General features: G+C 39.1%; 1 protein-coding gene across 2 annotated transcripts in view; it reads left to right on the top strand.

Moving 5' to 3' along the window:
* LOC111158765 (ubiquitin protein ligase E3 component n-recognin 1) overlaps positions 1-10,521 on the top strand; it is a 145,604-nt gene extending 135,083 nt beyond the window's left edge. For both annotated transcript variants that reach the window (XM_022521027.1, XM_022521035.1), the window contains exons 45-47: positions 5,853-6,023; positions 7,319-7,420; positions 8,939-10,521. In XM_022521027.1, the coding sequence (XP_022376735.1) occupies positions 5,853-6,023; positions 7,319-7,420; positions 8,939-9,080 (415 nt within the window). In that variant the 3' untranslated portion in view covers positions 9,081-10,521. The remainder of the gene's footprint in view (positions 1-5,852; positions 6,024-7,318; positions 7,421-8,938) is intronic.
* The last annotated feature ends 2,032 nt before the right edge of the window (positions 10,522-12,553 follow it).

Below are 12,553 nucleotides of genomic sequence, written 5' to 3'. Positions count from 1 at the left end.
TCCCAGTGTCCTGGGATGGAGCCCCGCTTTGGGCTCCCTGCTCAATGGAAGCCTGCTTCTCCCTCCCACTCCCCAATTGTGTTCCCTTTCTTGCTGTATCTAGGTCAAATAAATAAATAAAATCTTTTTTTTTTTTTAAGTTCATTTTACCTATTTTTTTGTTTGTTTCTTGTGTTTTTGGTGTCAAATCTAAAAATCCATTGCCAGATCTGAGGTCATGAAGGTTTACCCCTTTGTTTTCTTTGAATAGTTTTGTAGTTTTAGCTTTATGTTTAGACTGTGGGTTTGTTTTTTGGGTTTTGTTTTTTTTTTTAAGATTTTATTTATTAGAGAGAGAGAACAAGCAGGGGGAGTGGGAGAGGGAGAAGCAGGCTTCCTGCTGAGCAGAGAGCCTGATGCAGAACTTGATCCCAGGACCCTGGGATCATGACCTGAGGTGAAGGCAGAGGTTTAACTGACTGAGCCACCCAGGTACTCCTAGACTGTAGATTTGTTTTGAGTTAATTTCTGGAATAAGACAGGAGGTCCAACTTCATTCTTTCTTTCATATGGTTTCCAATTATCCCAGCACCATTTTTAAAGAGTTTGGATAATCTTGGCACCCATGTTGAAAATCAGTTGGTCATGGATGTTTGGGTTCCTTTCTAAATTCTAAAGTCTATTCCATTGGTCTATATGTCTGTCCTGATGCTAGTACCACACTTTTAATTACCATGGCTGTGTAGTAAGTTTTGAAATTATAACGTGCCGCCTTTCCAACTTTTTCTTTTTCAGTGTTGCTTTGACTGTGAATAGGTCATACTTTTCTGCTTCTTTGTAAGCTCTGTTAGTTTTGTTGAGAATGGGACATTTTGATTATTGTAGTGGCTCTGCAAATCAAATTCTACCTTATTCCCAAGAATTGCCACTGTTGCTTGATAAAGGCTTCAGGTGTCTCTTTAGTGACTTTTCCAAGCTGGTTTTTTTTTTTTTTTTTGTCTTTGTTTTTGTTTTTTGCAAAGACTGTGTTCCTTTTTGTGTGTCCACTAAAGTCTCTGTTCCATTATCTCTGCAGTCAGCCAGTGAACTGACAAGATTTCCTTAAATTTCTGTATCCAACAAGAAAAGTGAAGAGAAGAAAAAAATATGAAGAATATTCTGTCTCTTTAAATTCCCTCTACCATCACTGCAGAGAAAGTCACTTTAGTCCATAGGGGTTGAAACAATGGCCAGTATCTCTGTCAGCCCTCCAGTAAACTGCCAGGTAGAGCTAAACCCACAACCATAATTTTTGAGGACATCATCTCTATTACCCATCATGGCACCAGCAAGCCACACCGGAATTATGGGCAGCCACCCCCATAGCTACCTGCTATAGGGCTGGGAGTTAGAAGGTGGTAGTCACAACACAAAAAGCCAAAATTCATTGAAACTTACCAGCCTCTTTCTTTGTTTAGCACTCCTGTGGATGCTGTAAGTGTTCACCTAGATTGCAAGTCCCAAAATAGTTGCTTCAGACAGTTCTTGCCAGATCAATAGTTGTATTGGTAGAAGAAACAATTCCCGGAGCTCGGAGCTTGATACTCTACCATGTTCTAGAATATCTCCCCACAACTTTTTTTTAAAGCTACAGGAGCCTTTTTTTTTTTTTAAAGCACTCTAAGAATCATCATTTATTCCTGTATCTTTTAACAGTGTGCTACTGTAGAATTGTGGTCAGCACATCTGTCAGCTGAAATAAACTGTTTTCAACTTCATAAACAAATAGTTCTCTTAGAAATATCTTTTATACATGTGTCTTTAAGCACTGTTATATGTGCATTAGAGTGAGGTGACCACATCCTCACTGAAATAACACTGAAGAATCCTTGTTTGTGCAAGCCAAATCTTATATGAAATCTTATTAGAACAGCAAAACAAGTAATAGCATTGTGGCTCAGTTTTAAGCCTGGGTGCTGGAGAGAGAAGTACACCACCTTAGCCTTTTTTGATACTTGTTCTCCTCTACCTCAATCAAAATAAATACCACACTAATGCAGTGTTTCTCGGACTTTATCTTCCTCTTCCCTTTCACTGATTGCTTTCAAAAAAAAAAAAAAATCTGGATGATAAAGACTGGTAAGAAGTGCAATAAACAAGTTACATTGTACTCATTATGAATATCATAAATGAATTACCTGTTAGTTACTTTTATAAGAAAACAGCACGAGCTTAAACACATGATTCTATATGATAAAGTAATGTCATATTGTTGGGTCCCCCAATAATGGGTCCATGGTCAAAGGAGGGAGACTGATACAAAGCGAAGGTCAAGCAAAGCTTTATTTTGCACCAAGCATCAAGAATCAAACCGACCGTCAAACAGATTGATCGGGGCTGCCCCTTACAGAGAGGGCAAGCCCTCCCTGCCTCACAGATTAACTTTTATAGAGCAAAGACCATGTGGTTGACCCTGGCCACACACAGGTGGCGAATGAGATTGTAACACACAGAGAAAGCTGCAGTCATGCTAGGTCACACACGGGTGGCCAATTGAACTACAATTTACCCTATAGTAGACATTTGAACTAGCCTATCGCCTTGGTCAGAATTGGCGCCCAAAAGGCAGGGCCCACACTCCTTGGTAGCTAGGGAGACAGTATGCGCACTCTACTGATCAGATGTCTCCCCTGACCCAACTCATCCCTGCATTCGGGCTGTTATCTCCACCTGAACTGACCCACCCTTGTATTTGGGCTTTGTTACCTGGGACTGGTTTCCCAGACTTGCTTTTAAGTAAGTTCCCCTGCGGGGGCAGTGTCAGTTTAAGTTTTACTGCATAAACAACAAAATGGCTGTTAAACAGGTGGTGCTGCTCTGGCTAAATAGGCTCTTACAATATAACATTAACAGTTCACACTTACCTTGCTATAATATGATGTAAGTTATTCAAATAACATAAATTCATGAGCTGCACACCACCAATGTAATGCCCCTGGATGGAGAAATTATATTCATGTCCGCCTTAGCCATTGGTGTGTGAATATTTCATATTTGAATCACAGTGTATCATGTCTTAAAAATAATAGGCCGGAATTACTATTGTTGCAGTTATGTTTCCTTGACATTCAGGTGGCATCGCACTACCACCCATAGCAAACCAGATTAATAGTGATGACATGAAATTAGCAGTAATTTGTAATTAAAAGGCAAAAATCTCAGTCTGAAAATCAAAGCCTAGTCAAGACTTTATTGATGATGCATGGTAATAAAGCATCTTGTTTTGCAAATGGCAGGAATTCCAAAGCTCAGTTAGGAGTTCTGTAATATTAAGTAAGCATTGTACAGCAGCCAGACTTCTTAATAAATTTAATTAGAGCTCTCAGAAAACACAAAGAACTCTTAAATTTTGTTTCAAGGATACCAGTTAATAATTCTTTTTTTTTTTTTTTTAAGATTTTATTTATTTATTTGAGAGAGAGGCAGTGAGAGAGAGCATGAGCGAGGAGAAGGTCAGAGGGAGAAGCAGACTCCCCATGGAGCTGGGAGTCCGATGCGGGACTCGATCCCGGGACTCCGGGATCATGACCTGAGCCGAAGGCAGTCGTCCAACCAACTGAGCCACCCAGGCGTCCCATCCAGTTAATAATTCTAATGAACTGCCTTGGCGTACAAAGTGACTATTGTAGTCCTTAGTCATATGTTAAATAACTTGCTGTCATTTGAAGGAGCAAAGAAAGGGATTGCAGTTGATTATAATTTTGAGGGTTTGAAGAGCCCTTATGTGGCCTCTGAGAATCACTGATCTCCAAAATGATTAGGGAAATTATCCCATTCTGTTACAACCATTGCTTTGAGCCCTGAAGGCAGGGACTTTAATGGGCCCAGCAGGGGCTTGGGCAACCCATACTCCCGCCTCTTGTGCTAGATAGAATTGATCTTGGTTTTAGTTCCCTTGCTGTTTGTCCCATGCAGATTAGGTTCAACCACCTAAAGAAATGGCTGAGCCATTCACCTCTCAGCCCTTAAAACGTGAGCTAGGTGGTTTCAGAAATTGCATCCAGCTCCAAATGCAGTGATTCTCCTAATCTTAGGGCTGTATTGCTATCACAGAATCCCAGTGAATAGATGAATCCCAGTGTTAAGGAGTATCACTGTTGGCTCCTAGAAGGATCTGAGGAGAGTGTTAGTCACTAATCACAGTGAAGATCCCTCTGGATGATACTACATACTGGTTTTAAGTAAAGTGAAAATAAATCTTATGATCTCTTCCAGTTCTTTGTCACCATCAGTTTCCATTAAGACTGAGCCATTTCTACTGTAGGAGGGTAAGCTGCCCGGTTACTATACTTTAGGTATCACCCCTTTTTTCCTCTATAGGATATTAGTGATAGGACTCGGCCATCCTGCACTAAGTGAAAGATTTTGGCTTTATCCAAAAAGAGCTAAAATTGTGTTCTTCCCTCTGGAAGTGAAAATAGTCTCCTCACCTCCCGGAGACAGGAGTGGAATACATGTGCACGGAGTCCTTCTGCTCCTATGTAGACAGTAGTGGTTTTATTATCTTACCTGAGAAATGAGGGATCAGAGAATAAACTGTTAATGCCTTATTGGAGATGGAGGTTCTTTTGGTGCTCTTTATTCTGACCCCATTTTAAGCCTCACTGGATCTCAGCTTACCGGTTGCATTTATTTATTACTCCCCAAATAAAGGAATTCTTGATGTTTCTAATATGTCCATTAGAAGGCAGAGATAGGAGTGTAGAAAGCTTTTTTTTTTTTTAAGATAGCATTATCGCTTTAATTCAGAGAGTGATACCCCTCTTTGAGGGGCATTACAGCAAGGCTCTAGCATCTTCTGTGTAAAATGATAGATCTCAGCGTACTGCTTGGTTCAAGCAAGTCAACTCTGTCACTTTTTCCTTCCTACGGACTTGCTTTGTTTCCCAGATAGTGTGTGAACTCTAATACTACAGTCTTATTTTAACCCTAAAGATCTCAATACTTAAACAAAATGGACAGGAAAATGTATCTAAACCCTTACTGCACATTTGTGATAAAAAAAAAAATTTTTTTTTTACACTTAACCAGTTCATATTCCTCTAATACTGAGGACGTAAGCTTGACGAAACCAATCCAGAGGAGGGAGTTGACTATAATTGGTCATGTCAGCTGAATACTAGATTCTATAAAAGTATCTCAGTCTCAAGGCATATTTAATTGCCAAACTATGGGAATTATCAGGACACTGTATTTTTTTTTTTTATTTTTTTTTTTTTAAAGATTTTATTCATTTATTTGACGGAGAGAAATCACAAGTAGGCAGAGAGGCAGGCAGAGAGAGAGGAGGAAGCAGGCTCCCTGCTGAGCAGAAAGCCCGATATGGGGCTTGAACCCAGGACCTGGGATCATGACCTGAGCCGAAGGCAGCGGCTTAACCCACTGAGCCACCCAGGCGCCCCAGGACACTGTATTTTTAATAATAAGTTTTCTTACTATGGATTAATCAGGAGATTTTTTTTGTTAAGTCTTTATTAAAGAGGAATCATATAATTAAATGTTTTCTTGTGTTTTGGGGCACCTGGGTGGCTCAGTCCGCTAGGCATCCAGCTCTTGATTTCAGCTCAGGTCATGATCTCAGGGTTGTGAGACGGGTCCCTACATTGGGCTCTGCACTAGGCATGGAACCTGCTCTTCACCCTGGGCATAGAGCCTGTGTGGGATTCTCTCTTTCTCTCTCCCTCTCTAAACGAATGAGTGAATGAACATTTTCTTGTGTATTTAAGAACTTTCTTTTCTGCAAAGCAGCCAATAATGAACACAATTCATTGCTAACTGAATATATCATGCTTTTATTGTTTCTCCCCCATACTGAATGTTTTCTTCCCCTTGAGGTGCCCACGGTCTTCAGATGATGAGCGAAAGCACCCTGTCCTTTGTCTTTTCTGTGGAGCCATACTGTGTTCTCAGAACATTTGCTGCCAAGAAATTGTGAATGGGGAAGAGGTTGGAGCTTGCATTTTTCATGCACTTCACTGTGGAGCTGGAGTCTGCATTTTCCTAAAGTGAGTAGTGAGTGTTCTGGATGCTTCATAATGAACTTATGGAATCTGGATCCAATCTGGAGGCTATTATGGTAGAACAGTATGTTGGTAGGAAATGGTCTATCAGAAGTTAATAGACCTGTTATTCACATGAAATTGCACTTGAGAAGATATTACAGAATATTACAAAATAAGTTTGAAAAAAGGATTCTGTTCACATTCAATTGTTTGTGGTATATTTTAAGCATGATAGAGTTTGCATTGATTACTCTTTGATTACTCTGGTGTTGTATAACACTCAGGTGTGGTGAAAGGGCTTGGAGTCCTCACACTTATATTTTAAAAGTACCTATGCAAAGTTGTCCTTTGAATATATTCATTTTCTTCATTTCCACTATCAGGCAACCATTGTTTTCCCTGTTCTCTCAGCAAAAGGCTGAGAGTGGAACAATAGTTAACTTAATGTTTATGAAAGAACAGTACAGGTTCCTTGAGAGAAATAAAATTCAAAGTGGAGATGGGTGCTTTTTCTTTCCATTCTCCCTATGTAATGTAGTTTCTGTTTATGTAAGCCCAAATATCTAACTATGGAATATGTAATTATTGCGTGTAGGCATCTGTTGGAACAGCGGGAATGAATTCTTAGAAGCCACACCCAAACACCTATTTTCTTCTTTTAGGAAACTTACAGCATGTAAACCCACTACCTATTCCATCTGTTTATTTTATGTCACTCTTTGGTACTTATCCCTTCTGTACACGTGCATACAGACATTCTTTTTATATCTTCCTGTCTAGGCTGTAACAGGCACAAGTAACTTCACAGTGGCACAGTAGTTCTTTATAATTTGCACTGTTGGAGGCTGGTTCTAACTGGAAATGGCTTGACACTTCCCTAGCTGACCTTCTTTCTGGCCCAAAGTTATCAGAACAAGAGATGTTCTGTCCTTCTGTTAAGCTCCCCATTCTAGGTTGTAGGTCCAGAAACAACAGAAACAACCCTGGACATCATTTTCCAGGGTATCTGTGGCTCAAGTAGGACAGCTTCCTTCCTCTCTTCAATACATTCAGTCAGTATTAATGGTCCCAATTCCCTAAATCCACTGATTCTTTCCCATACTTAAGTAAAAATTGCAGTGTTCACTGTCTTTTATTTAAACAAAACACAGTTTAGTCTGTTGGTCTATGTTTACTCTCTTTATACTGAATTCCTAAGATATTGGCCGTGTCTTTTCTCTAGATTAACTTTGATTTAGTGCCTATCATTTGCATACCTGCAGTTAATAACATTTCCAATTGGTTGTTTTTTCCTTCAGAATCCGAGAATGCAGAGTAGTCCTGGTTGAAGGTAAAGCCAGAGGCTGTGCCTATCCAGCCCCTTACTTGGATGAATATGGAGAAACAGACCCTGGCCTGAAGTAAGATTGGTTTATTTATTTTTCATTTTAGTCCCATTATTGGACATGGACAGTAACAGTTCTTTAAACACAGAAACTAATGCTAAATATTAAGAGATATCTTAAAATAAGTACAAATTAAAAATACTAAGTATGATACCATCCTAAATGTAGCACATAATTTTGAACAGCTTTGTGCTTCTCCAGAATGTGAGGGTAATCCTCCTCTAAAATTAAAGATGTAGCCATCCTAATGTTTGAATATTATGTTTTTTTTTTAAAGATTTTATTTATTTATTTGACAGAGAGAGATCACAAGTAGACAGAGAGGCAGGCAGAGAGAGAGAGAGAGAGAGAGAGAGAGAGAGAGGGAAGCAGGCTCCCTGCTGAGCAGAGAGCCCGATGCGGGACTCGATCCCAGGACCCTGAGATCATGACCCGAGCCGAAGGCAGCGGCTCAACCCACTGAGCAACCCAGGCGCCCTATTATGTTGTTTTTAATCAACCTTTGTTCAGAATTACTTAGAAGGTCTAAGTATGGAGGTAGTCTTTGGATTAAGGGAGAAAATAGCTGAATGGTGAAAGTAGTTATTGACTGAGGATAAGATCTGAGTTGTTCCAGAAAGGTAAGAAGTAGCAGAATTTTTTACTTCATTAGGCAACTTGAAAATACTCAACCAACTGAGGCACTTGAGTGCCTCCAGACTGAGGATCTCACAGTTCTCCATAATTGCAACAGCCAAACTTTAGTCATTTGAGATTAGCTGTGTTATGGACTGTACTGCCTTAGAATTGATGTGGAATAGTTTTGTTTAAATATTTGCTAATCACCAGCAAATTTGTTATGTCATAAAGACAACAATAAGCAAATATTTCTGAGCAGCAGAATGTAATTTGAGGGCTTAGTGTTATACTTCGGACTTAATCTCTCCTGTATACAAAGACTAGAAATCAAAGCTAAGTAAACTGTATGAGGCCAAAAAGCCATTAAGGCCCCATTAGACTACCCAGAAAAGGAATAGAGCTGCTTCATGTTAAACCTTACATTTAAATGGGGTCTCATGGGGCGCCTGGGTGGCTCAGTGGGTTAAAGCCTCTGCCTTCGGCTCAGGTCGTGATCTCAGGGCCCTGGGATCGAGCCCCGCATCAGGCTCTCTGCTCGCAGGAGCCTGCTTCCCCCTCTCTCTCTCCCTGCCTGCCTCTCTGCCCACTTCTGGTCTCTGTCTGTCAAATAAATAAATAAAATCTTTAAAAAAATAAAAAAATAAAATAAATGGGGTCTCATAATGCCTGTGATATACTTTGCCTCTTTTCTGAATAATCAAGGAGTAAATTTCTGCTTCATCAGCTAAGTGATCTGTTAAGTTTGTGGTGATTAGGGGTGAAGGGAGAATATCCCTTTTAAAACTCTGTCCTTGTGATTCCTCCCAGTTCTAAGAACATCTCAAGAGTGTGAATTAATTTAGGCAGTAAAGATGTGGCAGTTATTTGATTTGAACTTACATGTTGTTTGTTTGTTTGTTTGTTTTTTCCCTGAAGGAGGGGCAACCCCCTTCATTTATCTCGTGAGCGATATCGGAAGCTCCATTTGGTGTGGCAACAACACTGCATTATAGAAGAGATTGCTAGGAGCCAGGAAACTAATCAGATGTTATTTGGATTCAACTGGCAATTATTGTGAGCTTCAACCTTGCCTTGGGACAATCACAAATGAAGAACAGTAATGAAGACCGATTCAAAATTACGGAGATCTTTCTGAGGGCTAGGGGAGGGTTGGCGGGTCTTTGCTCCATGTCCAGATTCACATACGTCAATACAATATTCCTTAACAGAGTATTGCTTTCAATTAGTGAAAATATGCTTAAGGAGAAAAAAGACATTGATTAATCTGTTTTATGTTCTAGAACACTAAAAAATGCTTCTTTACCCCAAGTGTCTGATTCTGCTATTTCCAGAAAACTCATTTCCCTTCATAATCTGTCCCACTTCTTTTCATTTCATTCACCTGGTAAATGAAGTCACATTAAGCAGTTGTGGACATTTATTTATGTTGGCTAACTCTTCTGCAGTTTTGTGTTGGTATTTCCCGCACATACCCAGGTTTAGTTTAGCTGACATTGAAGCACTGACAGAATTCTAATCTGTGGTCGTCTTCCATGCAGCTAAAGAGGAATTGCAGAAACCATGCAGCATACTTCAACTGAGAAATTTTCCGAAAGAGTAAATTTTTTTTAATTACTTCTCTTTTAAGGAAATACCCCTAATGTGCCGCTTACCGTTTCAGCCAGAAATCAAACAACTCTTTCTGTGGGCTGAGTTGCCATTTTTAAGGCAAATGTCTGCTAATGTGGAAAAGCTTTTTGCCCATTGTAGATCTCAAGAATAGGATAAAATAGGTTAATGTATACATTATCCTATCCCTTATGGGCCAAAGAAACTGTAGTTCTCACCTCTTACCACAAATAGCTTTGTTGAATTTTGAAATTATACTTCCTATTTTCCAGAGGCAAATTTCTAAAATGAGTTCCCTTATCTCTTGTTTGTGGCACCATCCTATTTGACTCTTAAGAACCTGATACAGTTCTGATGTAAACTATCTCTAGAACGAGGATAAGAAAATTCCCCCGTGAATGGAGCATGGCAGCTGTCGATAAGAACAATCAGATTGAAGCCAACTCTATCATCTTCTGTGTCTTTGTAAAAGACAAATCCTTCCGTTGTTACCTGTGTGCAACCTTTTCATAAACTCTGGTTTTATGACTAGTACCGACAACCAAAAAAGCCATGTGATCAGTGGTCATGTGTCCTGTTATAATATGCTGTGGTTGAGCCATCGTGTTTATAGATAATAGAGCTCTCCCGAATCTGTGTGTAGACTTCCTGGTTTTTGACTTTAAGTTTTTATATCGAGAACTTGTGATCTAAACAGCAGACAGAAGATAAATTGAAATCTTCCACTTTAGCTTCTTGTGTCTCTGGAATAATGTCAAAAATTTGAAAGATGCATTCAAAGACCATCTGATTTTGCCTTTGGTGACTACCATCGTATATGTGTGTAAATGTTTTCCTATCTTCTTTTTGCTCAGCAAAGGCAAACAAATAAAAATATATTTGCAAAGTGATGATGCACATCTGGGGTTAGATTTTTTTGGTGTTGTTGTGTAAAGTAAAGATGGGCTTTGCAGTAAAGGATTGGCATGAACAGGTATCAGAATCATAATCATGATTTTATACTTGAATAATTATTATTCGGAAGGTATCAGGAAACAAGATACAATTCCACTGAACTATTTGTAACAAGTGATGAGTGAGGATCCGACAATTCAGTATTCTGCTTGTCCAGTTTGTCAGTATGATTAAATGATTAGAACATCTCCCTTTATTTCTGATATAATTTGGGGATGGTGATGGGTGGTCTGACTGGAAAATCTGAGCCAGAATAGGCAACAGAAGATGCTGACTTCTGCCCTAACTGATCGGCCCCATTTAGCAAAGATAAACTAACTTTTTATTTCTAGTCTTTTTATATTCACTTCATAAACCCTTTGGTTAAGCTCTTAAGCTGCCAGAGGGACTACCCTGTCCTGGCCAGTCAGACCTTCACTGCCAAAGAACCCATTTCATATTGAGTTCCACTCTTGAGATTGATTCATACCCCTGCACTGGAGATGAGTATGTGTCTCAGTGCTGTCCCCAGCCCTAGGGATTTCTAATTATATTCAAATATCATAGTGGTTTGCCTTCATCATTGCAAACAATTTAATTATGCTTACGGAGTTTACTTGCAAATGAGCAAAAAGTCACTTTATTTTCATTAGTGTAGAATGTGGAGGAACCAGTTCAACAGGATGGCTCCAAAACTGTGTTTTTCTAATGTTTTTGGTGAGGGGCTGACAGGAATTTTAATGATAGAGTGAAGAAAAGCATATATCTGTATAATTAATTTATTTTGCTGGTGTATGGGCTGTGAGTTCACCCGTTAGTGGTCATTTGTCATTTCATAACAACTATGCATTTGGTTCACTGTGATGATGATCTATATCTAGTGACTGCAACATGTTTATACCACTGATTCAATTGCCATCCATGATGAAGTTATACAAATAATGCATATATTGATATCTTTTATTGCAAAATGTAAATTTAAAACTTGTATAATGTTCTTGTGCTTTTTGAAATAAAATATCTTATATGTGTATATTTACAAAGAAAAAAGGGACTTCTCATGTCTGGGGATTTGGGTTTGAAGTATAAAAATCTGTACCTAGAAAGGAGCTCTAATTAAATGTTACTTCTGCCAGCCCAGACAAATTCTTTAAAACACATAGGTATTGGGACACCTGGGTGGCTCAGTCGGTTAAGCATCTGACTTTGGCTCAGGTCATGATCCCTGGGTCCTGGGATGGAGCCCTGTGTCGGGGTCCTTGCTCAGCGGAGACCCTGCTTCTCCCTCCCCCTCTGCCTGCTGCTCCCCCTGTTTGTGCTCTCTCTCTGACAAATAAATAAATAAAAATCTTAAAAAATAAAATAAAAGACACAGGTATTCAGTGTAATGGTCTCCAAACTTTCTGACCATACATTCCATCAGTAAATAATTTTTAAGCATGCACTATACATATATACAGAGAGAATTTTTTATATTCAGTATGGTACTAATGTATTAAGTACATTATAAATGATTGCCCCAAAATGGAGATTTTTAAAAAGCAGCTAAAAAGTAGAATATTTCTATTTAAATATCTTCCAAGTGAATCTATGCATCTCTTTGGGTGTGTCCACACCTATTGTGGACTCCACTGTATAGAGCAGCACTGTCTAGAGAACTCTGCAGTGACAGGAATGTTCTTGATTTGCACTCCAGTATGATAGTTGCTGTCCCTATGCAGCTGTTGAACGTTTTGAAATGTGTCTAGTGCAACTGAGGACCTGAATTTTTTATTTTACTTAATTTTAATTTTAGTAGTTTAATAGTAATTTTAATTACTAGGCGTGTGTGGCTGGTAGCTACTGTATTGAACAGCATAAATCTAATCTAATGGTTCTCAGACTTGACTGTTAGGAGTCACTTAAAAAACATTAACAAAATAAATTTCCAGATTTCACCCTTGGTCCTGAATCAGAATCTCCTGATATTGAGCCTTTACAAAACCATTA

This window comes from Enhydra lutris, unplaced genomic scaffold (genome assembly GCF_002288905.1).
Source record: "Enhydra lutris kenyoni isolate GAN:26980312 unplaced genomic scaffold, ASM228890v2 scaffoldscaffold4, whole genome shotgun sequence".
Classification (NCBI taxonomy): Eukaryota; Metazoa; Chordata; class Mammalia; order Carnivora; family Mustelidae; genus Enhydra; species Enhydra lutris.
Note: the sequence above shows the minus strand (reverse complement) of the source record. Positions and strands in the feature narration are given on the sequence as shown.